Raw genomic sequence first — 23,018 nt, 5'->3', positions numbered from 1 at the left:
GAGCAAGGGTCCTCTCGGCGTGAGGCGGAGGGAAGGGGTGGGTCCTGTGACGTCAGCGAGTCCGAACGGCCAGAGCTAAGCAAGGGGCCGGGGGCGCGGATCTCGGAGAGCAGGCAAGGGAGAGCTAGGCCGGCGGAGCAGAGCGGGGAGGGCTGAGAGCGGCGGGAGCCCCCCGGAGTGGAGCCCCTCAGGCACCTGCTCGCCCGCCCGGCCGATCCGCGCACGCATAGTGGCCCGCAGGCCCCCGCCCGGGCCCAGTCCCCTCCTGGGGCCCCCATGGCCCGGGCCGCAGCCCTCCCGCCATCGAGATCGTCGCGGACGCTGCCGCTGCTGCCGCTGCTGCTGCTGCTCGGGGAGGCCGGTGAGTGAGCGCGGACGCCCCCCCCCCCCACGCGGACCTCGCCCTCCCCTGCTTGCTGAGTGGAGACGCCCCCCGGGCCCGGGGGTCCCGCGCCCCTTCCTGGCCGGCCTCGCCGCCTCCCACCCCTGCCCGCACACGCCCCAGAGTCTCTCCCCCCCCACCCCCATCCTGCGCCGGACTTCTGTTTCCCCCTCCTCCCGCTCCGATCCCCGCGCCGAAGGGGTTAAATCAGGTCCGCCGAAGGCCTCGGCCCCCTCCCCATCTCGCGCCGCTCCGAGAGCCCGGATCCGGGTTTCCGTCTGCGCTACGCCCCTCAGGAATGTGGGGAATGTTCCCCCCACCCCCAGCAGGAGGGTCGCGGTGTGGAGACCGGACGACCCCCCCACCACGTTTCCTTCTGGCCGGGTTGGGCGTCCGAGCGCCCAGGTCCAGGTGTCCGGGTCCCCAGAAGGGGCCGATGAGAGCTGGGGCGGCCTAGGGGGAGGGTCCGAGGGGAGTGGAGGACCCGGGGGCTGGGGGCTGTGTCTCCCGGGCGAGGGGCGGCGGCTCGCTGGGGTCTGGGAGGATGGCGGGCAGGGGAGGCTGCGACCCGAGTTCCCGGCTCAATCGTGGGCGGCGCGCGCTGTCCCCGCTTTCCGGGGAGAGCTGGGGCAGGGGGTTCAGCCCCGGGCTTCGGGGTGACTGTGGGCCCAAGGACGGCGTGGGCAGGAGACCCCGGCCCGGGCCCTGGGCGGGACCGGGCAGCCGCAGCTCGGTGGGCCGGGGCCCCCTCGCGTTCCCGGTGGGCGCCCGGTGGGGACGTCCCTGGGGAACTTTTCCGGTTTCACTCTCCGGGATTCGGGGCGGGGCACGCGCGCTCCCGGTTCCGGACTCCCGGGTTTCGGGACCTTATCTTCTCTCTGGTCTCGCCTTTGTCCTCCGAGCGGCTCCGGGAGGTGGACGGGTGGAGCCGCCGCCCCAGTCCCCGCCCTCCCCTGGGCCACGCTCAGGACCCCCGCCCCCGCCGGCCCACCCCACCCCCACGACGGGAGCGGCGCGTCCCCCACGGAGGGAGGGGCTGAGGTGAGACAGGTGGAGGTGGCGCCGGCCCCGCCCCTTGCCGGTGACCCGGCGTGTTTGTTCCTAGCTAGAAACTCCAGGATGCTGGGTTCCCAAGGGCTTGCGCGGGAAGGGGCCCCGGGGGTCCCCTGCCGGGTCTTCTGGCCTGGTTCTCCCCGGGATGCCTCTGAGCTGTCCCCTAGCCTGGACCTCTGCCTCTTCATCTCCTGCTGCTCCCTCCTGAGCTCAGCACCGGCCACCTCTGGGTGAACTCTTGACCCCACTAGAGTCAGGCGTGGAACTTGGGAATGTGATCTGGAGGGAGGGCCTCTGCCTGTTCCCATCTTGCAGATGGGAAAACCGAGGTCGAACAAGAGCAAACCGCCTTTCCAAGGTCCCCTGGGCCTGGCCCCGGGGCAGCCAGCGTCCAGAGCCCAGGCTCTCGGAAGTCAGTTCTTGGTGGTGGGCTCCAGAAAGTTCCATCTCCATCCTGGGCGGATTCACAGGTCCCTCTGCAGGGGGCCTCTCCCCTTTCCTGAGCCCCCCCCCCAGCCTGTTAACCCCTTCCTCACTCTCCCCTCCCCTCCGGCCTCCTCTCCCTCCTGCCCCTAGTCCCTTCCTCTCCAGCCCACCGCTGTTTACCTGTCCCTGGGCCACCTGCCTTCCCCCTCCCTGGCCCCCTTGGGGAGGAGGTGCCCCACCTGGCCTCCGGCTGCCTGCCCCCTCCCCTCTCCTCCCCTGCTTCCACTGTCAGCCGCTGGGCGCACAGGGGGATGGGAGGAGAGGCCACTGCAGGCCTGGCTGTCTCCTCTCGTTAGGGCCTGGGAACTGGCGGCGGAGAATTGGGGGGACGGGGAGCCGACAGAGGACTGGGTTGGGAACAGCGGCCCAGAGGGAGGGGCTGTGGGGCGGCTGGGGATTTAGGGGAGTGGAGGACAGGCGGAGGGGCGAGGCCGGTCCCCGGAGGGAGGCAGAGGTTTAAGGACAGACCCCCGTCTAGGGAGAGTGGAGGTGCCCTGACCCCAGGAGGTCAGGGCCCAGGCAGGTGTCAAGGCCAGGGCCGTGGGGGCCCAGGGAGTGGTGGAGGCAGGCGGGCAGGGAGTGGACACCAGGCCAGCTCCCCCGCCTCTGCCTGGGACGCTGTTACATTTTTAATGTCCCAGCGCTGCTGAGAAATGGAGCAGGAGGGGGAGGAGGCGAGGGGACCTGGTGAGACGGCCCGGGCAGTGAGGAAGTGTCAGCGCCGTGGGCAGGGAGGGCCCCCGGAGAGGCAGGCCACGGGCAGGCGAGAGGACAGAGCAGGCGGACATGTCCTCAGGCCACGGTGGCGATGGCTGCCAGCCCTGTGAACACACTACAGGCCGTGGAGTGTGGGCCGGGCGGGATGGAGGCTGTGCCAGACACGAGTGACAGGGCGCCTGGGAGTTGGGGACACAGAGGCGCAGATGCAGGACATCCTGGGGGACCCCAGCAGGGCCAAGGGCTGGGTGGGGTGGGTCCCAGGAACAGACCCTGCCTCCACCCCGCGGCCCAGAGTGATGGCTGCTGTCGAAGACCTGGGAGGCAGGTGCTCGGATGCCGGCATGGACAGCCCCGGCTCCTGGCCCTGGCCGTGGCCGTGGCCCCCGGCAGCTGCTCACTCCCCAGACCGGCTCCCGGATGTCCGCTGTGGGGGTGGGCACTGTTATTATCGCAATTAATTAATTAACAAGGTGGCTGAGGCAGCAGCTGCGGCCAGTGCTTGGGGCACGCGGACCTTCAAGGGCCTCCTGGAGTTGCGCCGCGCCCCACCGCCCCCACCGCCGCCGCCACCAACCCCGAGGCTGGGTCAGGTGCTTTGGAGGTGAGGGCTGCAGGGGTAGGCCATGCAGGGGACCCAGGAAGCCGCACCCAGGCCCCCCCGGGCCCAGGCTCCTCCCCCGCGGCAGGAAGCCTGCGGGCCTGGTCCATGAGGACAGGAAGTTGTCTGGGACTCAGCTGACACCGCACTAAGCTGTCACCCATCTGACAGGTGCAGGAAAGCTCTCTTCCCCCAGCCGTGGGGCTGGCCACATCCCTGCCAAGGTCAGGACGGGGAGCTGGACGCTGGGGTCCTGAGTCCTGGCCTCGTTTTCCTGCCTCCACCCCAAACACAGGGCACTGGGCATCGGCCCAGCCCCCTACTCCCGCCCCGGCCAGCTGGCTTCCTCCCCTCCCACCCCTTTCCTCACACTCCCATTCCCATTTCCAGACTTTTCTCCACTCTGGCCCCACTTCTGTCCGCACTGCCCCCACCCTACAGGCTCTCCTCTTCTTCCCCTGGGTCCTGGCCAGATCTTTCCTGGTCCTCCCCCTGCCTGGAGCTCTCCATGGCTCCCCAGTGTCCCCAGCCCGAGCTCGGACAGCCTCAGCTTGGGTAGTGGAGTCCACTGGGTCTCACACAGTGTGCTCACAGAGCCCCTGGGCTCCAGGGACACGGGGTGAAAGATCTCTGGCATGGACGTTCCAGAGGAAGGATAGAGCGAGGGCAGAGGAGCCTTGGAAACTAAAATCGGGGTTCAGGGAATGCCTCCTGAGACAAGACTTGAAGGCAGAGAGGGAGGAAGTTGTGGGTTCAGGGGAGGAGTGGGCCACGGTGGGGCACCAGCAGGTGCAAAGGCCCTGAGGCAGGACTCAGGGTGGTCGGATAGGTCGGTAGACGAGGGGGTGGGTGCGGGACGCGCAGGTCTCCGAGGGCTGCGGGTGAGGAGACAGCGGGCAAGGGGTCCCTGCAGCCATGGAAACAGCCGGAGGGGGACCAGTGCGACCCGGCAGATGGGAGGGGATGGGGTTACGCCGCGTGAGGACCTGGAGGGCTTGGCTGTGCTATGATCGTTGATGCTTTTTTTAAAAAAGATTTATTTATTCATTTCTAAGGCAGAGCTTGGTGGGGGGGGGGGGGACGTACAAGCGCTCTTCCATACCCTGGTTCACTCCTGAAATGGCCCCAGCAGCTGGGGCTGGGCCAGGTTGAGCCAGGAGCTTCTTCCAGGTCTCCCATGGGGGTGCAGGGCCCCAGCACTTGGGCCATCCTCCACTGCTTTCCCAGGCGCGTTAGCAGGGAGCTGGGTCGGGAGTGGAGCGGCCGGGACAGGAAGCAGCTCCCATGTGGGCGGCGGCGTCACCTGCTGGGCCGCAACGCCAGCCCCTTATTGGTGCATTTTGAAGATGGCACCTGCGGGATTTCCCGGTGGAGTTCATGTGGGAAAGGGAGAAGTCGGGAGGACTCCGTGGTTCAATCCTGGACCTTCAGAGAAGCAGAGAGGCCTTGCAAATGGACTGCTGACCCCACGGAGCCTGGACCGTCCCGTCACTTGTTTGGAATGTGGCCTTTTATATATAAGATTTGTTTTATTTATGTGAAAGGGAGAATTACAGAGATGGGTTGGGAGGGTGGGAGGGGGAGCGGGAGAGAGAGAGAGAGACCCCAAAGGGCTGCAATGGCTGGGGCTGGGCCAGGATGAAGGCAGGAGCCAGGAGCTCCATCCAGGACTCCCACTTGGGTATCAGAGGTCCAAGCACTTGGGCTGTCTTCTGCTGCTTTCCCAGGCGCGTTAGCAGGGAGCTGGATCGGAAGCAAAGAGCCGGGACTCGACCCCGTGCTCTTGTGAGATGCTGGCATCAGGGGCAGTGGCGTAACTGACTGCCACACACGGACGCCCCATTCAGAATCAGGCCTTGCTGGCGCCGTGGCTCAATAGGCTAATCCTCCGCCTTGCGGCGCCGGCACACCGGGTTCTAGTCCCGGTTGGGGCACCGATCCTGTCCCGGTTGCCCCTCTTCCAGGCCAGCTCTCTGCTGTGGCCAGGGAGTGCAGTGGAGGATGGCCCAAGTCCTTGGGCCCTGCACCCCATGGGAGACCAGGAGAAGCACCTGGCTCCTGCCATCGGATCAGCGCGGTGCGCCAGCCGCGGCGGCCAATAAAAGTAAAAAAATAAATAAATAAATAAATAAATAAATAAATAAATAAATAAAAAGAATCAGGCCTTACAGCTGTGGAATCCGGGACTCCTGCCTCCTCAGCGCAGACGCGGGGGTCTGCTGCTCTCCACCCAGCAGTGCTTACCGAGCGCTGGGCCCTGCTGCAGGTGCGAGGTGGTGCAGATACAGGGGTGCAGGTGTGGGGGTACAGGTGTGGGGGTGCAGGTGCGGGGGGTGCAGGTGGGGGTACAGGTGTGGGGGTGCAGGTGCGGGGGTACAGATGTGAGGGTGCAGGTGCAGGGGGGTGCAGGTGCGGGGGGTGCAGCGGCACAGGAGGCAGACCCCCGGTCCGTCCCGCTCTCGGGCTGCCTTTCTCTGCCACCCTCCGCCCCCAGTTCCTAAATCACACCTGTCACCCTCCCCCTCCTCACCCAGTGCCACCTCTTGGCCTTACACCTTTCGGGGCCATTCTGTCTGGCTCCCGCCTCTCCCCTCTGGCCTCCTTGGCTTCCGGCTCCAAGTGCTTCCTGGGTTGAAGCACCCTCGATGGCTCCCACTCACTGTGTGCTGTGTGCTGGGTGCGGGTGCGGCTCCCACAGGCCCCCGCACCCACCCGGCTCCCGCCCCAGGAGTCTGGCATTCTGCTTCCGGTCTGGATGCCTTAACAAGCCACCTGCGGACCTCCCGTGCCTGCTGCTAATTCGCAGGGCCCCAGTGGGGTGGCGGCCCAGGGGTCCCCGCCCTGTGGCCCCCCCAGGGGGGAGAAGCCCGAGGTGCCCTAGACTGCTCCCCCGCCCCGCCCCGCAAGGCGCGGCCTTCTGCCAGGGGGCCCTCCTTGGGGCCCACAGTGTCCTCTGTGCCCCTGGGCGTGAGTGCCCTGGGGAATGTGCCCCGCCCAGGCCTCTTGGCCTCTTGGAGTGACCCTGATCTGTGTTTGTGTAACAAGCACTCCTCTCTTCCTCGCTGCCCGGTGCTAAATGCTCTGTAAATAACTCTTTCATCTTCGTAACCGCACCCCCCACCCCCACCCCACCCCGGGGAGCCCGGCGCAGTGATTATCCTCGGTTTACAGCTGGGGAAACTGAGGCACGGGCCGGCCAGGTTGACTCACGCAAGGGCAAGGGAGCCAGGCAGGGTCTGAGCCCCCACGGTCCGAGCTCGGGGCAGCCGGGGACACTGCTCCTGTCGTCCCCGCCTTGAGAGCCAGAGGAGGAAGGCGAGGGGGCGCAGGAGATGCGGACTGGCGTGCGCATGCGCAGACGCCGGTCCGAATGTCCGCCGTGGTAGGGTTTGTGACACGGCCGATGTCTGTGCCTACGTGCCTAGAGCAAAGCGCGGGCCCCGGCGGTTCGGCCTGAAAGAGGGATGAGGGGCAGGTGGGTTCAGCCTCCGCCTGGGGTCTGCTGGACCCCCGCCTCTGACCCAGCCCCCTGCCACTGCACCTGCCGGGGGCAGAGGATGTGGGTCGCTGGCACCCACCTTGGGGACCTGGACGAAGCTCCTGGCTCTTGGCTTCGGCCCGGCCCAGTCCTGGCTGCTGCAGGTATTTGGGGCGCGAACCGGCGGATGGACGATCTCTCTGCGTGTCGCTCTGCCTTTCAAATAAACGAGTAAATGTCTAAAACGCCCTAACACTGATGGCGCCCCAGCGCCCCCAGCTCGGAGGAGCACGCGCTGTGCGGACGGACCCCGAGCTGTGGAGTTGGACGTGTGGCGGGGTGTGGTGGAATGAGAGGGTCATGCCAGATGGCCGGGGTGAATTGTGCGGCGGGGAGGCCGGGGAGAAGCCGCGCGCCGGGCGGGGCTTGGCCCGTGAGGCCCTGGCACTTGGGGACGGGGACGGCGACGGGAACTTGTTCTCTGTCTCTGCCCCTCTGAGGACAAGGGAGGAATGCCCACAGCTGGCCGTCGGTGTCACGGAGCCCAGAGACAAAGCCCGCCCGCACCGGTAACTGCTGTCACCCGTGTGGGGTGGCCGCTGGGGCTCCCAGTTAAGACCACGGTGTCCCCTGGTGGGAGCACCCGGGGTCCACACCCCGGTCTGGCTCCGGACCGCAGCTTCCTGCTACCGTGCGCCCTGGTGGGCAGCAGGAGATGGTGCGGGCGTGTGGGTCCCCGCCCCCGGGGGAGACCCACTGTGGGGACCCAGAGGGCGTGGAGTTCTTGCCACCGGCTTCGCCCCTCCCCGGTCCCGGCCTTTGCAAGTGTTTGAGGAGTGAACCAGTGAGTGGGCGCTCCTCTCTGCCTCTCAAATAAACATACGTATTTAATTACTGAAAATTTAGTTTGTCATAGACTTTTTTTTTTTTTTTTAGATTTTTAAAATTTCTTTGAGAGGTAGACTTACTGACAGTGAGAGGGAGAGACAAAGAGAGGGGTCTTCCATCCACTGGTTCACTCCCCAGATGGCTGCGACGGCCGGAGCTGTGCCGATTCGAAGCCAGGAGCCAGGAGCTTCTTCCAGGTCTCCTACGCGGGTGCAGGGGCCCAAGCACTTGGGCTTGGCTTTCCTAGGCCACAGCAGAGAGCTGGACTGGAAGAGCAGCAGCCAGGACTAGAACCGGGGCCCACATGGGATGCTGGCACTGCAGGTGGAGGATTAACCTACTGCGTCACAGCGCCAGCGCCTGTCATAGACTTTAAATTGGATTTCCCTTCCGCCTGTATATTTTTATAATGAACAATTTGGGGCAGTAGGTCTGAGTGGGGAACATGCCCCCCGCCCCCGTCAAGGCGGTGCGTGACGCCCGTTGGCTCCTGTGGAGCCGTGGGGAACGCGTTGCAGGCGGGACTCGTCCACCCTGCGCCTCTGGGGAAGAGCTGCGTGGCCACATGTAATTATCACGCCTGGGTGTATCAGCAGTAATCCCATAATAACGTGTAATCCAGTGTGTGATACGGTGAAGCGCGTGTGGTTTTTGTCCCTGGTCCCTGGCACGCGGCTCCCCAAATCCTCCCAGTCTCCCCAGTGTGTGGTGGCCCTTGGTGGCCCAGCTAGGCCGAGGCAGCCTTGGAGAAGGGGAGGGGCCGCAGGTTTAAGTCGATGGCCGGTGGCCAGTGATGTAGCCAGGAAACCCCAAGGGACAGGACCCGGATGTGCCCCCCACCCCCGCGTCTGTAGCCTGGGTCATAACCTTTGTGATGGGCCGGTCCACACGAGATCTGTTTTCCTGCGTGCTGCGAGCTGCTTGGGTTAGATGATCGCGACGAGGAGAGGCCATGCAAGCCCTGATCTGTGGCCAAAGGCACTGGGGAAGGCAGCATGGGCTCGGGCGGCATCGGGAGTGGGCGCAGTCATGGGGGCTGAGCCCCCAACCTGTGGATGGCGTCAAGTGACCAGAGTGAGAGGCTGGTGCACGCCCCAGAGCTGACGGCCGTGCACTGGGTGGAAGACACACACACACAATGTACAAACACACGCACATACACACGTACACACACACGTGCACGCACACATACACACGTACACACACAAGCACACGCACACACACACACCTCCCCACACCTGCTGTCAGGTGTTGAGAGAAGAAAGTTGGTTTTGTATGTTTTTTATTATTATTTATTCATTTTCATTTTTATTTAAAGCACAGGAGAGATCCCACCCTTCCATGGGTTCACTCCCCAGATGCCCGCAGCACCTGTGGCTGGGCCATGCTGAAGCCAGGAGCCAGGAACTCCATCCGAGTCTTCTGCATGGGTGTTAGGGGCTCAGGCACTTGGGCTTTTAAAAAATATGCATTTATTTGAAAGGCAGAGTGACAGAGATCTTTCTGCTGTTTCACGCCCCGAATGCCCAGGGTAGTCAGAGCTTGTCCAGACTGAAGGCAGGAGCTCCATCCAGGTCTGCCACGTGGTGTAGGGGCCCAAGGACTTGGTTTGGCCTCTGCTGCTTTCCTGGGCACATTAGCAGGGAGCCGGATCTGAAATGGAGCAGCCGGGACTTGAACCCAGCGCCCGCATGGGATGCCGATGTCCTAGGCAGATTTAACCTGCTGCACCACAGCGCCAGCTCCACCATGCAGCACCTTATTTATTTATTTACTTGAAAGTCAGAGTTACACAGAGAGAGGAGAAGCAGAGAGAGTGAGAGAGATCTTCCATCTGCTGGTTCACTCCCTAGATGGCTGCCACGGCCAGAACTGGGCTGATCCGAAGCCAGGAGCTTCTTCTGGGTCTCCCACGCAGATACAGGGGCCCAAGGACCTGGGCCATCTTACACTGCTTTCCCAGGCCACAGCAGAGAGCTGGATCGGAAGTGGAGCAGCCAGGACTCGAACCAGCGCCCATATGGGATGCCGGCACTGCAGGCAGTGGCTTTACCTGCTACGCCACAGTGCCGGCCCCACAGCATCATTTTTTCTTTCTTTTTTTTTTTCTTTAAAAATTTTTTTTTTTGAAAGGCAGAGTTACAGACAGACAGGGATCTTCCATCTGCTGGTTCACTCCCCAGGTGGCCCCAGTGGGTGGTCCTGGCCGGGTTGAAGCCAGAAGCCAGGAGCAACTTCTTCCGGGTCTCCCACACAGGTGCAGGGGCCCAAGGACTTGGGCCATCTTCCGCTGCTTTCCCAGGCCACAGCAGAGAGCTGGACCGGAAGTGGAGCAGCCGGGATGGGAGCCGACACCCTATGGGATACTGGCACTGTAGGCAGTGGCCTTAACCATCTACACCACACCAGCCCCATGATTTCAGTTCTTCTTCTTGCTATCCCATATTCTACTTTTCCCCAAAAAATGTCTTTTCTAGCTAACTTTCTTGGGACCCGAGCCCCGGGGAAGGCACCTCCATAGCACCTGGGGCGGTGTCTCCCTGTGTGGGCCCCTCAGCAGTGACCCTGGCTGGCCTGGACACCTGAGTCCCTGCCGCACCTGACCCCTCTCTCTCCCGCCAGGAGCCCAGGATGTACGAGTTCAAGTGCTGCCCGAGGTGCGGGGCCACCTGGGAGGCAGCGTGGAGCTGCCCTGCCACCTGCTGTCGCCCGCCCCGGGAGTGCGGGTCTCCCAGGTGACCTGGAAGCACCGGGATGTCACCGTGGCCGCCTTCCACCCCAAGTACGGCGTCCACTTCCCCAACCCCCAGCTCGGCCAGGAGCGGCTGTCCTTCGTCAACGCGGGAGCCGGGCAGGGCACGGAGACGGATCTGCGGGACGCCACGCTGGCCCTCCGGGGGCTGCGGGTGGAGGATGAGGGCAACTACACCTGTGACTTCACCACCTTTCCCAACGGCACCCGCCGCGAGGTGACCTGGCTCAGGGTCATAGGTGAGCGGGCGGGGCACTCTTGGAGCAAACACCCGCCCAGCCAATACTGTGGCCCACGGAGTAACATGGCAGGACGGAACGCCCCGCCCACCTGGGACAGACAGGCTGGTGCAGGCGCTGTGCACATGGGAGGAGGGTGGTGGCCTTTAGCTGGAGAGGGTCTGCAGGGGACCCAAGAGACGAGCGCGCTGCAGAGAGGGGACGGCCAGTGCAAAGGCCCTGAGGCACAGCATGCCTATGAGGAAGGGAGTCCACTTGAGTGGTGGAAGGCAGGAGGTGACAGGGGACAGATCCCCACTGGGGATCCCCTCTGGGGACCAAGTGAAGACTCGGACAGAACGAGGGCCAGGGTGGGCTCCGAGCCCCAGAGAGCTGACCTGGTCTGGGCTTTCCCAGGCTCCTTCTGGCGCTGTGGGGGAGGGGCAGGGACGCAAGCAGTGCTGAGGCAGGAAGTAAAGGCTCAGGGCGGGGGATTCGGTGGCCTGAGCTGGAACGGTCAGGTTCTGGGGTGAGGAGCTGCCCGTGGGCACAGCCGGGGACTGGCAGACACGGGGAGCAGGTGCGGGTTGGCCTGCTCCGGGCCTGGGGAGGGGGCTGCAGGGGACTAGCCTGAGCGAGCGGGGCCGGGGGCACGCAGCAGTGCGACGCGGGGGGAGTGGGCGCAGTGGGCCTGAGTGTGTCCGTGGCTGGGAGAAGCCGAGTCAGAAGGGACTCCCAGGCCAGCGTCCCAGCAGGCCGGCACAGTGGAGACGTGGGAGGTGTTTCCTGGAAGTCGCTCCTGCAGGCTGAACCCTGGCCTGCCCCCGACTGCCCCCCCCCAGCTCTGGGGAAGCCACATCCCTGGGATGCTTTGCTTCCCCCTTCTCGCCCCGGGACACACTGCCCCCGCCCCCGCCGCTGCCCCAGGAGATCCCCGGATGGAAGCATCCGGACCCCAGTGGCTCTCCATGTGCCGCAGCCCAGTTCCTGTCGGTTCCCGGCGCTGTCGTTTGCATGGTTCAGGAGTTACTTGGAGGCCAAGTGTTTGGTGCGATGGTGGAGACGCTGCCTGGCTGCCCGCTTTCCTAGCTGAGCGCCTGGGTGCCAGTCCCAGCTCCGCCTCCGATTGCAGCTCCCTGCGAATGCGCCCTGGGCGGCAGCCGTGATGGCTCAAGTACCTGGGTCCCTGCCCCTCCCACCATGGGAGTGGGCGGAGCTCCTGGCTCCTGGCTTTGGGCACCTGGGGAGGGAACCAACACACAGGCGATCTCGCTCTCTCCATTTCTCTGCTTTTGAAATAAAGAAAGATAACGAAATGACATTTTTTAAAAGATTTATTTATTTATTTGAAAGAGTTACACACAGAGAGAAGGAGAGGCAGAGAGAGAGAGAGAGAGAGAGAGAGAGAGATCTTTCATCCGCTGGTTCGCTCTCCAGATGTCCCCAATGGCCACAGCTGCACCGATCTGCAGCCAGGAGCCAGGAGCTTCCTCCAGGTCTCCCACACGGGTGCAGGGGCCCAAGCACTTGGGCCATCTTCCACTGCCCTCCCAGGCCACAGCAGAGAGCTGGATCGGAAGAGGAGCAGCCGGGACTCGAACCGGCGCCCAGGTCTCCCACATGGGTGCAGGGGCCCAAGGACCTGGGCCATCTTTCACTGCTTTCCCAGGCCATAGCAGAGAACTGGATGGGAAGTGGAGCAGCTGGGACTCAAACCGGTGCTCATATGGGAGCCAGCACTGCAGGCGGTGGCTTTACCCACTGTGCACAGTGCTGACCCCTAAATGACAATTTTTTAAAAAGAGAGAGCAAGAAAGAATTTTTTTTTTTTTTTAAGATTTACTTATTTGAAAGGCAAAGTGATAGAGAGGGAGAGACAGAGATCTCCCGTCCGTTGATTCACTCCCCAGATGACCGAAATAGCTCGTGCCAGGCCAGGCCAAAGCCAGGAACCCGGGGCTTCTGCAGGTCTCCCAGGTGGGAGGTGGGTGCAGGGACCCAAGGACCTGGGCCATCTTCCACTCTTTCCTAGACCACAGCAGAGAGCGGGATCAGAAGAGGGGCAGCCGGGACTCAGACCGGCTTTACCCGCTATGGCTCAGTGCCAGCAGCTAGAAGGGTTTTGAGCGTGGCTGTGACAGGCACCTTCAGTAGGGCGGGGGTGGGTGGGGGCAGAGAATGCGACATAAGCCCCCCCCCCCGCCACGTACCCACACCTTCACAAGGGGGCAGGGGGTGGGGGAGCCACTGAGGGGAGCCAGACAGCGCCCAGAGCCCGGAAGTCCCCTTGAGGGAGTGGGGCTTGGGCTGGGATCTCAAGCAGGAGCCGAGACCCCCGAACGGGGACCCAGGGGAGCCCACGCCAGGCTCCGTGGGCCAGGGAGGCCCCCCAGGGCAGTGGCAGCTTTGGGCTCCGGGGCATCACTCGGCCTGCTGGGGGCGCTGTGGTGGTCATGGGAGGCCGTGGGGCTGCAGGAGAGGCAGAAGGGAAGTTTCTAGACAGAAGCGGAAGGCGGCTGGGGGCCTGGGCCGCGTCAGGTGCTCGGGGTCAGTCTCAGGCCGGTGAGCGAGAGCTCCTGCTCTCAGGGCTTGTTCCCTTTCTTTCTTTGTAAGATTTATTTACTTGAGAGGTTTCAAACAGAGGCTGGCAGAGAGAGAGGTCTTCCATCTGCTGGTTCACTCCACAAATGGCCACAATGGCCAGAGCTGTGCTGATCCGAAGCCAGGAGCTTCCTCCAGGTCTCCCACACGGGTGCAGGGGCCCAAGGACCTGGGCCATCTTCTACTGCTTTCCCAGGCCATAGCAGGGAGCTGGATGGGAAGTGGAGCAGCCGGGACTAGAACCGGCCCCCACGTGGGATGCCCAACCCACTACGTAACAGCCCCGCCCCCAGAGCTAGTTTTCCTGCCCCTGAGGCTTTTCCCTGTGGTCTGGGGTGATGGGTTAAAAGGGAAAAAAACCAAAAGATCCACCCCAGCTTTGGGAGTGTCTGTTGCTTTATCTCACTTCCGGCAGCAAGGTCCAGCGGTGTCTACAGGAAGAGCAGCCGGCACTGCCAGTGACACCTTTGACCCAGTTTCACGCGGCCTTGGCTTTGTTGCCTTAGATTCTGCCTCCCGCAGGCTTCGGGCCCTGTCTGCAGAGGCTACGGCGGGACGTGGTGGCCGGCGCTGGGTGGCACAGCACGTGCCCCACGCTCCCCGCCCCATCCGTTTCTCCAGCCCCCACCGCCGTCCTATCCCGTGGGACAAAACCAACGCCCTGCGGTCGCTAAGCAACAGAGCCACAGGGTTTGTTGAGCGATTGCCAGCGAGGAGTGACACGGCCTTCTCTACTCCCCTCCCAGCCCAGCCCCAGAACCACGCCGAAGCCCAGGAGGTGACCCTGAGCCTGGAGCCCGTGCCCGTGGCGCGCTGTGTGTCCTCCGGCGGCCGCCCACCCGCTCGAGTCTCCTGGATCTCGTCCCTGGATGGGGAGGCCAGAGAGACCCAAGCGTCGGGGACCCTGCCCGGCACAGTCACCGTCACCAGTCGCCTCACCTTGGTGCCCTTGGGCCGGACAGATGGTGTCAAGGTCAGCTGCAAAGTGGAGCACGAGAGCTTCAAGGAGCCGGTGCTGCTGCCCGTGACCCTCTCCGTGCGCTGTGAGTGCCCCCCCCCCCCCCGGGCTGCACCGCTAGCCTGCTGTTCTCTGGTGCCTTCCTCCTCATTGTCTACACTGTGGAGCCTGGGAACCGTGGGCGGGGCAGAACTGACACGGGAGATGGCAGGCACTGCACACCGGGCTTTGATTCCTCGCGAGACTGGTGTGGCAGCGTGGAGCCGGCCCAGCCCAGCCTGCTCTTCTCTGGTGCTGCCCTGGGCGGTGTTTTCCCAGTCCGTACACCTTCCCACACCTCTCAGGTGTCTACACCGGCCACTGCTCCCCTGTGTTGCTGTTGGAGACAGGCGGCAGTGTGTTTTTGCTGTGTGGGGCATTGGGGTCTCGGCACACATGTGCTGGGGAGACACTAGGTTGAGCCCGGGAGCGCCAGCAGCTGCTGACCCTGGCCCCTTGTCATCGTCCCCCAAAGCTCCCTGTGCCCACCCCTCGGTGCGCCTGCAGAGGCTGCCCTGCCCCCCCAGACTCGGCTGGCTCTTCTGCTACCACCCCCAGCCGGCCTGGTTCCTCCCCCCCACCCCCTCCCTGTGTGCTTGTTGGGGGCGCCCCGTGCCGTTCCATCCAGATCCCCGGCTCTGGCGTGTTGGAAACCACAGAGCCCGGGGGCCTCCGCCGCACCCCCATCTCTAGGGTTCCTGTAGATCCGCCAGCCTCTCTCCACCCAGCACTGAGCCGATCCCCAATTTCCCCCAGACCCCCCCGAGGTCTCCATCTCCGGCTACGATGACAACTGGTACCTGGGCCGGAGCGAGGCCGCCCTCACCTGTGACGTCCGCAGCAACCCAGAGCCCACCGGCTACGACTGGAGCACGTGAGTCAGGGGCGGGGCCTGCGGGGGAGGGCAGGGCCTGCGGGAGGAGGGCGGGGCCTGCGGGAGGAGGGGCTGGGGGCCTGGACCCCTGGGTCTGAGGGAGGAGGGCTGGGGGCCTGGACCCCTGGGTCTGAGGGAGGAGGGCTGGGGGCCTAGACCCTGGGTCTGAGGGAGCAGGGGCTGGGCCTGGACCCTGGGTCTGAGTGGGGGGGGCTGGACCCCTGGATCTGAGGGAGGAGGGGTTGGGGGCCTGGAGCCCTGGGTCTGAGGGAGGAGGGGCTGGAGGCCTGGACCCCTGGGTCTGAGGGAGGAGGGGCTGGGCCTGGACCCTGGGTCAGAGGGAGGAGGGGCTGGAGGCCTGACCTCTGGGTCTGAGGGAGGAGGGCTGGAGGCCTGACCTCTGGGTCTGAGGGAGGAGGGCTGGGGCCTGGACCTCTGGGTCTGAGGGAGGAGTGGCTGGGCCTGGACCCTGGGTCTGAGGAAGAAGGGGCTGGGCCTGGACCCCTGGGTCTGAGGGAGGAGGGCTGGGGGCCCGGATTTCCGATCCTCAGGAGTGGGGGGAGCTGGCGGGCTTGGGCCTGGAAGTAAGTGGTGTCCCAGGCGCTGGCCCGGGCGGCTGCACCTGCAGGGACAGGCGTGTGCTCACCTGCGCCCACACCCCCAGGACCTCTGGCGTGTTCCCCGCCGCCGCCGTGGTGCAGGGCCCGCAGCTGCTCATCCACACGGTGGACAGCCTGGTCAACACCACCTTCATCTGCACGGTCACCAACGCCGTGGGCACGGGCCGTGCCGAGCAGCTGGTCCTGGTGCGAGGTGAGCGGGCTCGAGCCGGCATGTACCCTAGGCTTTCTTGTCCTGGGCGGGGGCCCTGTGGGCGGCTTCTGGGACGACAGGGCAGGCACTGGCCAGTGAGGAGCAGGTGCAGGCCTGTGTTGGGCTTTCCTGGAGAGTCCAGGCCTAGGAAGGACGCTCAGAGGGCGAGATGGAGGGGAGCTGCTACAGACCGCAGCCTGGGAGGCACAGAGCCTACAGCCGGCCCCAGGGCAGGGAGCTGGCCCGTCACCCACAGCTTCCAGAGGGGCCACTGTCACGTGGGAGGGCACAGCCTGGGACGGCAGCACAGGCAGGGACCTTAGCCGCACTCCCAGAGACGCCCTCCGTGCTGCCCGTCTGGAACCTTCCAGAAGCTCCCCTCTAGAGCTCTGGGTCCCTGGCACCTTATCTCACACCTCTGTTGAGGTCTCCTCTTTGTCACACAGTCCCTTGATCTAGGGATGTAGTGGTGAACTCAGGCTCACCCTGGGGAGCCAGCTCCCCCCCAACCCCAGCAAGTCACCCCCAAACCTCCACTCCAAGTCCGTGCCCAAAACTGGTCTCGGGAGGCAGTGCCCAGAATGTGGAGCTGCAGAACACAGACAGGCGGCCCTCAGGGACTACACCACCCCCAAACACAGGTCCCTACTGACGGGCGCCCCGGAGAGACAGCCCCGGGGATGTGCCCTGCCTGACTCCAGCCCCAGAACACAGAACACACCAGCGTCAGGTGCCCGCCCGGGAGCCTGGAGCAGGTGCACACAAGGGTAGCCGCACACCCACCCACAGTAACATCAGCACCTGAAGGGGATGCCGTGAGCACCATGGTAACCCAGGGCAGCGCCCGTACCGGTGCCTGGGGGCCCACGCCCTGGGACACAGCACACCCTGGGCCAAGACGGTCTGACTCAGATCTGCATTCCTGGGCCGCACACAGACACACGTACTGCACCGGGCTTAGCCCTTCCTGCCCGCAGACAGCACGCGGAACTGACCCAGCACGGGCCACAAACGTCTCTCCAGGACGCCGCCAGCGCCCGCCCCAGGCTAAAACCCGGGGCTGTACTGCCCCGCCCGGCACTGGCCCACGCCGGTGCTAGGGTCCCTCGCAGCAAGTGGCGTGGGGCCTGCTCGTGAGCGAGACGCCCCTGCGGCAGACTAGCCGAGCCCCACGCTGGGTTGTGCAGGGAATAATCTAGAAGCCCGGGCGCAGCTGGGAACCTCCCTGGCTGCAGAAATGCTGGGATGCAGACCCCCCCACCCCCCAAGGCTGCTCTGTTTTAACAGTGCTGTTTGTGAGTTTGCTAAACTGGTCTGACGGCCTCCCGGGTCAACTGACCCCTTTGAACAGCCGCTGGCAGCCCCACTGAGGGGGGGGGGGGGTGTCCTCGGTGTGCCAGCGTGGGGGAGGGGCTCCCTGGCTGTCCCTCCTCTCTGGCTCCCCTCGGTGGCACTCCCAGCTTCCTGTCTGCCTCACCCCCACCTGCTCAGCCCTGGAAGGAGTGTGGGATTCGCAGCCCTGCCTCCAGGCGCCCCGGCGTGGGAGGGAAGAGCAGGGAGCCCTCGCCTCCTCTATGCCGCTCTCCGTGCAAAGGAGCTTGGGCCCGGCCTCGCGCTCAGCCCCAGCCCTGACCCCGGGGGGCCCCCGCGCCCGGGTCTGCGGTTGGGTCTGCGGTCGCTGGGCCACAGCCGCCACCAGGCTGACGTTTTTCCCCCGAGGGGAGTCTGGATTTGGGAGTGAAATCCCAAGTTTTGAGACGTTGGCTAGAAATTGCATTTTTGAGAAAAGACCGGGGAGCAGCGGCTGGCGGCCCAGCTTGCAGCAGGTGTCCAGGGTGGCGGAGGGGTCAGTGGGTCCTCCCGCCCCCACTCTCCTCCCTGCCCCCCCCCCGGCTCCCGTCACTGCCACCTGCAGCCCCCTGCACCCAGACGGACCCTCTTGACCTCTCTCTCTCTCTCTCTCTCTCTCTCACCCTCCTCTCTCCCCAGACTCCCCCCGGGCCTCGCCCCGAGACGTGGGTCCACTGGTGTGGGGGGCCGTGGGGGGGACACTGCTGGTGCTGCTGCTTCTGGCGGGGGGGTCCTTGGCCTACATCCTGCTGAGGGGGAGGAGGAGGCGGAAGAGCCCCGGAGAAGGCGCCGGCGGAGACGCGGGAGCCTACGATCCGAAGTCGCAGGTGCTGGGGAACGGGGGCCCCGTCTTCTGGCCGCCCGCAGCCCCCGGGCCCCTGAGGCCGGAGGGCAAAGGCGAGGAGGAAGAGGAGGAGGAAGAGGAGGAGGAGGAGAAGGCAGAGGAAGGCCTCATGTTGCCTCGACCCCCGGCCCTGGAGGACGACATGGAGTCGCAGCTGGACGGCTCCCTCATCTCACGCCGGGCAGTTTACGTGTGACGTGGAGACAGACGGATGGAAACCCAAGACGGACGGACAGAGCCGGGACCCGCACTGCCAGCCGTGCCGGCCAGGGGCTCCAGACTGCTTGGACTTGCCTGTCTGGAGACACTGGAGTTGGAAGCTACCTCCCATTTTCCTGGAACCTGGAGGGGGGTGGACACACACTGGACCCCCGTGCCCAGGGCTGCACGGGGAAGGGGCGCCTGGGAGCTCAGGAGCGGGGACCCAGGAAGGAGCCCCGCTCGCCCCCGCCTCGCCGCCGCCGAACTCGTTTTTGGCCCCGGCCTGCCCCGGCTCCGTGACACTCAGGAGTTAATAAATGCCTTGGAGGAAATCGGCAGGGGTGTCCTGTGATACCTCGGACCCCTCCCTGGGTCCCAGGAAGAGCTGTGGGGGGAGGGCTGCAGGGGCTGGGGGGGGCTGAGCAGGGCCCCTGGGGAGTGGGAGCCCACAGCCTCAGGGGCAGGAATCGGGTGGCTGGAGTGTGGACTCCAAGTCCCAGGCAGAGATGGGACGGCGGCCGGAGGCCTGAGCTCTCCACCTGCTTGCACTCCTGGGCCTGGGGTAGGGGTGCGGGCCTGTGGGCACCAGGGTCCTCAAGGCATGGGGGGCTGGACCCCACCTGGGTTGCTGCGCACTGGGGGAGGGGAAGGCACTCCTCCTCTTTCTTCCTTCCTTCCTTTCTTTCTTTTTTTTGACTTATTTATCTGAAAGGGTTATAGAGATATCTCCCCAAATGTCTGCAATGGCCAGGGCTGGGCCAGGAGCCTGGAGCTTCCTCCGGGTCTCCCACGTGGCCGCAGGGGCCCAAGTACGTGGTTCATCTGCTGCTTTCCCAGGCGCATTAGCAGGGGGCTGGACTAGAAGCAGAGCCGGATGGGAAGCCGGTGGCTTTCCCCGCTACGCCACAGTGCCGGCCCCCTCCCCGTTCGTGAGGGGCAGGAAAGGGAGCTGGGAACACCAGGAAAGCCCCCCCCTGGACACGCACACCTGGCTGTTCCCTGCCCCCTTCCTGCCGGGGCCTCCCTCTCCCTCCCGCCCCTTCCCCCACCAGTAAACCGAGGACTGGGGGCGCTGCGGGAGCTCTGGGGCCCGCAGGGGCAGGCACCTGTGCTCTCCAAGCGTCGGGGAAGGTGGGGGCTGGCGCCGGATCCGCTGCGAGGCAGCACAGGACGGGCTGAGAACAGCTCCCCCCACCGCGCCCTCCTGGCCTGGCTGGGTCACACAGCAGCACCAGAGCACTGAGCGCGGCGTGTGGACAGAGCCGGCACTCCACGTCCTGCCCGTCTGAAGCCCTCCGGGGGCTGCCCCGCCGTGCAACAGGAAGCTGGAGCTCACGTGGCATCTAGAAGCTTCCGCCGCCCTCCCGCCCATGGCGGAGGCACCTGCCTGGGGCTTTTCCACTGGCTCCCGCTCGGCCGGCTCTCCCCACCGCGCTGGCCTGCCCAGCCCCCTGGCTCACACAGCTGGCCACGCCGACCGCGTGCTGCGTCTGGGGGCTCCCAGTCTGGCGAGATTGGCAACTGCTGCTGCGCACGGGAGGCAGAAGCGGACATGCCAGGGAGGGCAGGCCAGGGGCCACCAGCTCCGCCCCTCTGCCTGGCAGGCTGGAGGAGCTGCCATGCCTCGTATCGGATGAGGTTCTGCTCCTGCCCCAGATCTCCCTACCCCCTGCATGTCGCCTCACCCCCTCCCCTCATCTCCTCGCTCTGCTCCCCGGGGGCCTGGCACCACCGTCCCCTCCCGCGTTCTCTCTCGCCTCACCCCTGCAATCTCAGGTCTTTGCTCAGATGGCCCCTGGCGGTGAGACCCTGGTGGACCGCGGCCGGGGGCTCCCGCCCTGTCTCTTCCTCCCCGCCTCCCCCGATCTGCCTTGTTTGGTCGCTGCTGGCTCCCCGCCCGTTCAGAACCTACTCTCCGGGAGGCTGAGGCCCTGGTCCGCTCGGTTGGCCTCCGTGCCCGGCACGGGGCTGGCTGATTGACAGCTGTCCCTCGCCTGTGGGGCAGGAGGCAGGCTTGGAGGGAGCTGTGGCTGCCTCCCGGAGCCCCCTCACAGCGCACCGTCCGTCTCCTTGCAGAGACCCCCAACACGGCAGGTGCAGGGGCCACAGGCGGCATCATCGGAGGCATCATCGCGGCCATCATCGCCACCGCCGTGGCCGCCACGGGCATCCTCATCTGCCGGCAGCAGCGGAAGGAGCAGCGGCTGCAGGGGCCAGAGGAGGAGGACGAGTGAGTGCCGGGCGGTGGGCGAGGTGTGGGGGTGGGAGGAAGCCCTCCGTGATGGCCGGGTGAAACCGAGACCCCCGGATAAGTGTCAGCTCAGGCTCCTGCCATCTGCAGCTCCGTCCCCGGCTCGTGGCCCTCGGTCACAGCCCAAGATGGCACGGCCGTTCTGCTGGCGGAAGGCGGGAAAAGACGGAGGAGCAGGTGGCCACCACGCTTTACTTCCTCACTTCCCATTGGCCAGCACCTAGTCACATGGCTTCCCCCAGCAGCAAGGGACGCTGGGAAATGTAGTCCGTTGTGAGTGGCCATATGCCCGGATAAAATGCCTTACCGTGCCAAAGAGGGGAGGCTGGCTCTGCGGGGGAGGTGGCCACAGCTCTCCGTCCACACAAGCAGATACCTGGGGAACACAAGTCCTCGGCGGGAGCTAATGAGATCCCTCACTGACATTCACCCAGCAAGCGTTCTAGTTTTGGGGTTTCTTAAGAATTCTTTGAAAGGTAGAGAGAGATCGAGTTTTCTTTCGCTGGGTCACTCCCCAAGTGCCTCCCAGCTGGGCCTAAACCAGGAGCCAGGAACTCCACAGGGGTCTTCCACATGGGTGGCAGGGGCCCAAGTACTTGGGGGCCATCATCTGAAGCTGGGGCTCAAACCAGCAGCCCAAGCGGCTCCTTGGCTCCTGCCTGGTTGGGGAGGGGCAGGCTTCAAAGGCACGATCCTGGAAGCAGCCTACGCTGCTCTGATGCGCGGGCAGCTCTGGGGACCACTGCCTTAATCCTCTGGCCAGCTCCGACCACTGTGGCCCAGCCTGCTGCTGGGAGCCGGCGTGCCTGAGATGGCCTGGCCGTGCGTGTGCCCCGGTGCCCGGGAGGGCAGGGCCAGAGGACAGCCTAGCTGACGGAGCTCCCACAGGCCCCAGGAGGCACCTGAGCCAGCGTGGAGGGCCGGGGAGGCTTCCTGGAGGAGGGGACATCTGAGCGCGCAGCGGGATGTGGCCACTGCACGATTTGAAGCACAAAGCCAGTGAGTGCCCTGAGCGGGAGTGCAGCTTCACGGGGCAGTGTCCCGGGCTCCCCATCCGCCTGACAATCAGGAAGGCTTCCCAGAAGCAGAGGGATTCCTGGGATGAGCAGGACAGGGGCGGAGCAGCAGGACGGGCGATGCCAGTGCAGGGAGCAGCCCTGCAGGACCCTACGGTGGGAGGGTCCCTCACTCCCAGCCTGCACCTGACCGGCCCCCTACCCCGCAGCCTGGAGGCACCGCCCTCGTACAAGCCACCGACCCCGAAGGCAAAGCTGGAGGAGCCAGAAATGGTAAGCACTTGCCCCGGGGCCACGCTGTCACCACAGCGGTGAGGGCCCGGCCAGAGAGGCCAGCGGGGGGCCCTGACTGTCGCCCCCTCCCGCCCCGCAGCCCTCGCAGCTGTTCACCCTGGGGGCCTCGGAGCACAGCCCACTCAAGACCCCCTACTTTGACGCTGGCGCATCGTGCACTGAGCAGGTAGGGGGCTGAGGCCCGGGGCGGTGGGGGGGGGGGCGTCCATCAGCTTTGACATGAGCGCAAAGGGTGAAGCTCACGCCTGAAGGTCAGGGCTGTGTCTGAGATGTGTCCAGGATTCAGGGCAGGAGGTCAGGGGTCAAAGCTGCTGGGTCAGTGGAGACCAAGCATCTACACGTGCCAGGGCCTGGGGCCGGAGGTCAGGGGTCAGGTGCCGTGGGTTCAAGCTGAGGTCGAGGTTGAGATCGGAGGCTTGTAGGGAAAGACTTGGGGTCGAGGAGGAAGGCCCCAAGCGGAAGCGGGCTGTGGTGGCCGCGCTGACCGTCCCAGGTGCGACGAGGAGCCGGGCACCGGGTGGCAGTGTGTGTGGGGGTGCTCGGAGGTGACCCTGCCGCCCATGTCCTCTGGCCACCAGGAAATGCCTCGGTACCACGAGCTGCCCACGTTGGAAGAGCGGTCGGGGCCGCTGCTCCTGGGGGCCACGGGCCTGGGGGGCCCCATCCTCGTGCCTCCGGGGCCCCCTGCCGTGGAGGGGGCTTCGCTGGATCTGGACGAGGAGGAGGAGGAGGAGGAAGACTATCTGGACAAAATCAACCCCATCTACGACGCCCTGTCCTACAGCCCGCCCGATTCCTACCAGGGCAAGGGCTTCGTCATGTCGCGGGCCATGTACGTGTGACCTCCGACCCGGAGCCCCGCACTAAGACTGTGACCTCAGTCGGTACCTCTCCCCGCTGCAGACATCTCGACACCCCGGGGCCCCCAGGAACACTGCAGACGCTGCTGTGTGCTGGCAGCTGCGCCCCCGGCGGCCCTGCTGCTCCGACCTGAGCCCTCCAAGCAGCAGCGCCCAGCACCCGAGTCCGGCCCGCAGGCGAGCCCCGCCGGCACCCCAACACTACTGAGCGCCCCCTCTGCCTGCCCGGGGGGCGGGGGGCAGGGGGCGTGGCACTGTCCCCAGCCAGCATTTCCTACACAACACGAGTTTATACTTTGACCAGGCCCTGTGTCTTCTGTGGGACGTGATGGGGATCAGGGG

The 23,018-nt window shown here is 65.3% G+C and overlaps 1 protein-coding gene across 2 annotated transcripts; it reads left to right on the top strand.

Annotated features, from left to right (window-relative positions):
- Positions 1 to 47: 47 nt before the first annotated feature.
- NECTIN2 (nectin cell adhesion molecule 2) lies at positions 48 to 22,976 on the top strand. Of its 2 annotated transcripts, XM_062176371.1 has the most exons (9): positions 48 to 361; positions 10,228 to 10,596; positions 13,923 to 14,219; positions 14,930 to 15,047; positions 15,712 to 15,860; positions 20,332 to 20,485; positions 21,732 to 21,795; positions 21,896 to 21,982; positions 22,395 to 22,976. In XM_062176371.1, exons 1-9 carry the CDS (start codon positions 277 to 279, stop codon positions 22,656 to 22,658), a joined length of 1,587 nt encoding a protein of 528 aa, XP_062032355.1. In that variant the 5' UTR covers positions 48 to 276; the 3' UTR covers positions 22,659 to 22,976. The 2 variants fall into 2 exon arrangements, with proteins under 2 accessions (XP_062032355.1, XP_062032356.1); XM_062176372.1 differs by lacking the exons at positions 20,332 to 20,485; positions 21,732 to 21,795; positions 21,896 to 21,982; positions 22,395 to 22,976 and adding an exon at positions 17,850 to 18,591.
- Positions 22,977 to 23,018: the final 42 nt, after the last annotated feature.

The sequence above is a fragment of the Lepus europaeus genome, chromosome 19 (assembly GCF_033115175.1).
Source record: "Lepus europaeus isolate LE1 chromosome 19, mLepTim1.pri, whole genome shotgun sequence".
Lineage (NCBI taxonomy): Eukaryota > Metazoa > Chordata > Mammalia > Lagomorpha > Leporidae > Lepus > Lepus europaeus.
Note: the sequence above shows the minus strand (reverse complement) of the source record. Positions and strands in the feature narration are given on the sequence as shown.

What these genes read in the sequence shown, in the direction of transcription:
- NECTIN2 (XM_062176371.1), top strand. Translation starts at nt 277, where the DNA reads ATGGCCCGGGCCGCAGCCCTCCCGCCATCGAGATCGTCGCGGACGCTG. An exon ending in CGTGACCCTCTCCGTGCGCT is followed by an intron (nt 14,220 to 14,929) that starts GTGAGTGCCCCC and finishes AATTTCCCCCAG; the next exon opens with ACCCCCCCGAGGTCTCCATC. An exon ending in GCAGCTGGTCCTGGTGCGAG is followed by an intron (nt 15,861 to 20,331) that starts GTGAGCGGGCTC and finishes GTCTCCTTGCAG; the next exon opens with AGACCCCCAACACGGCAGGT.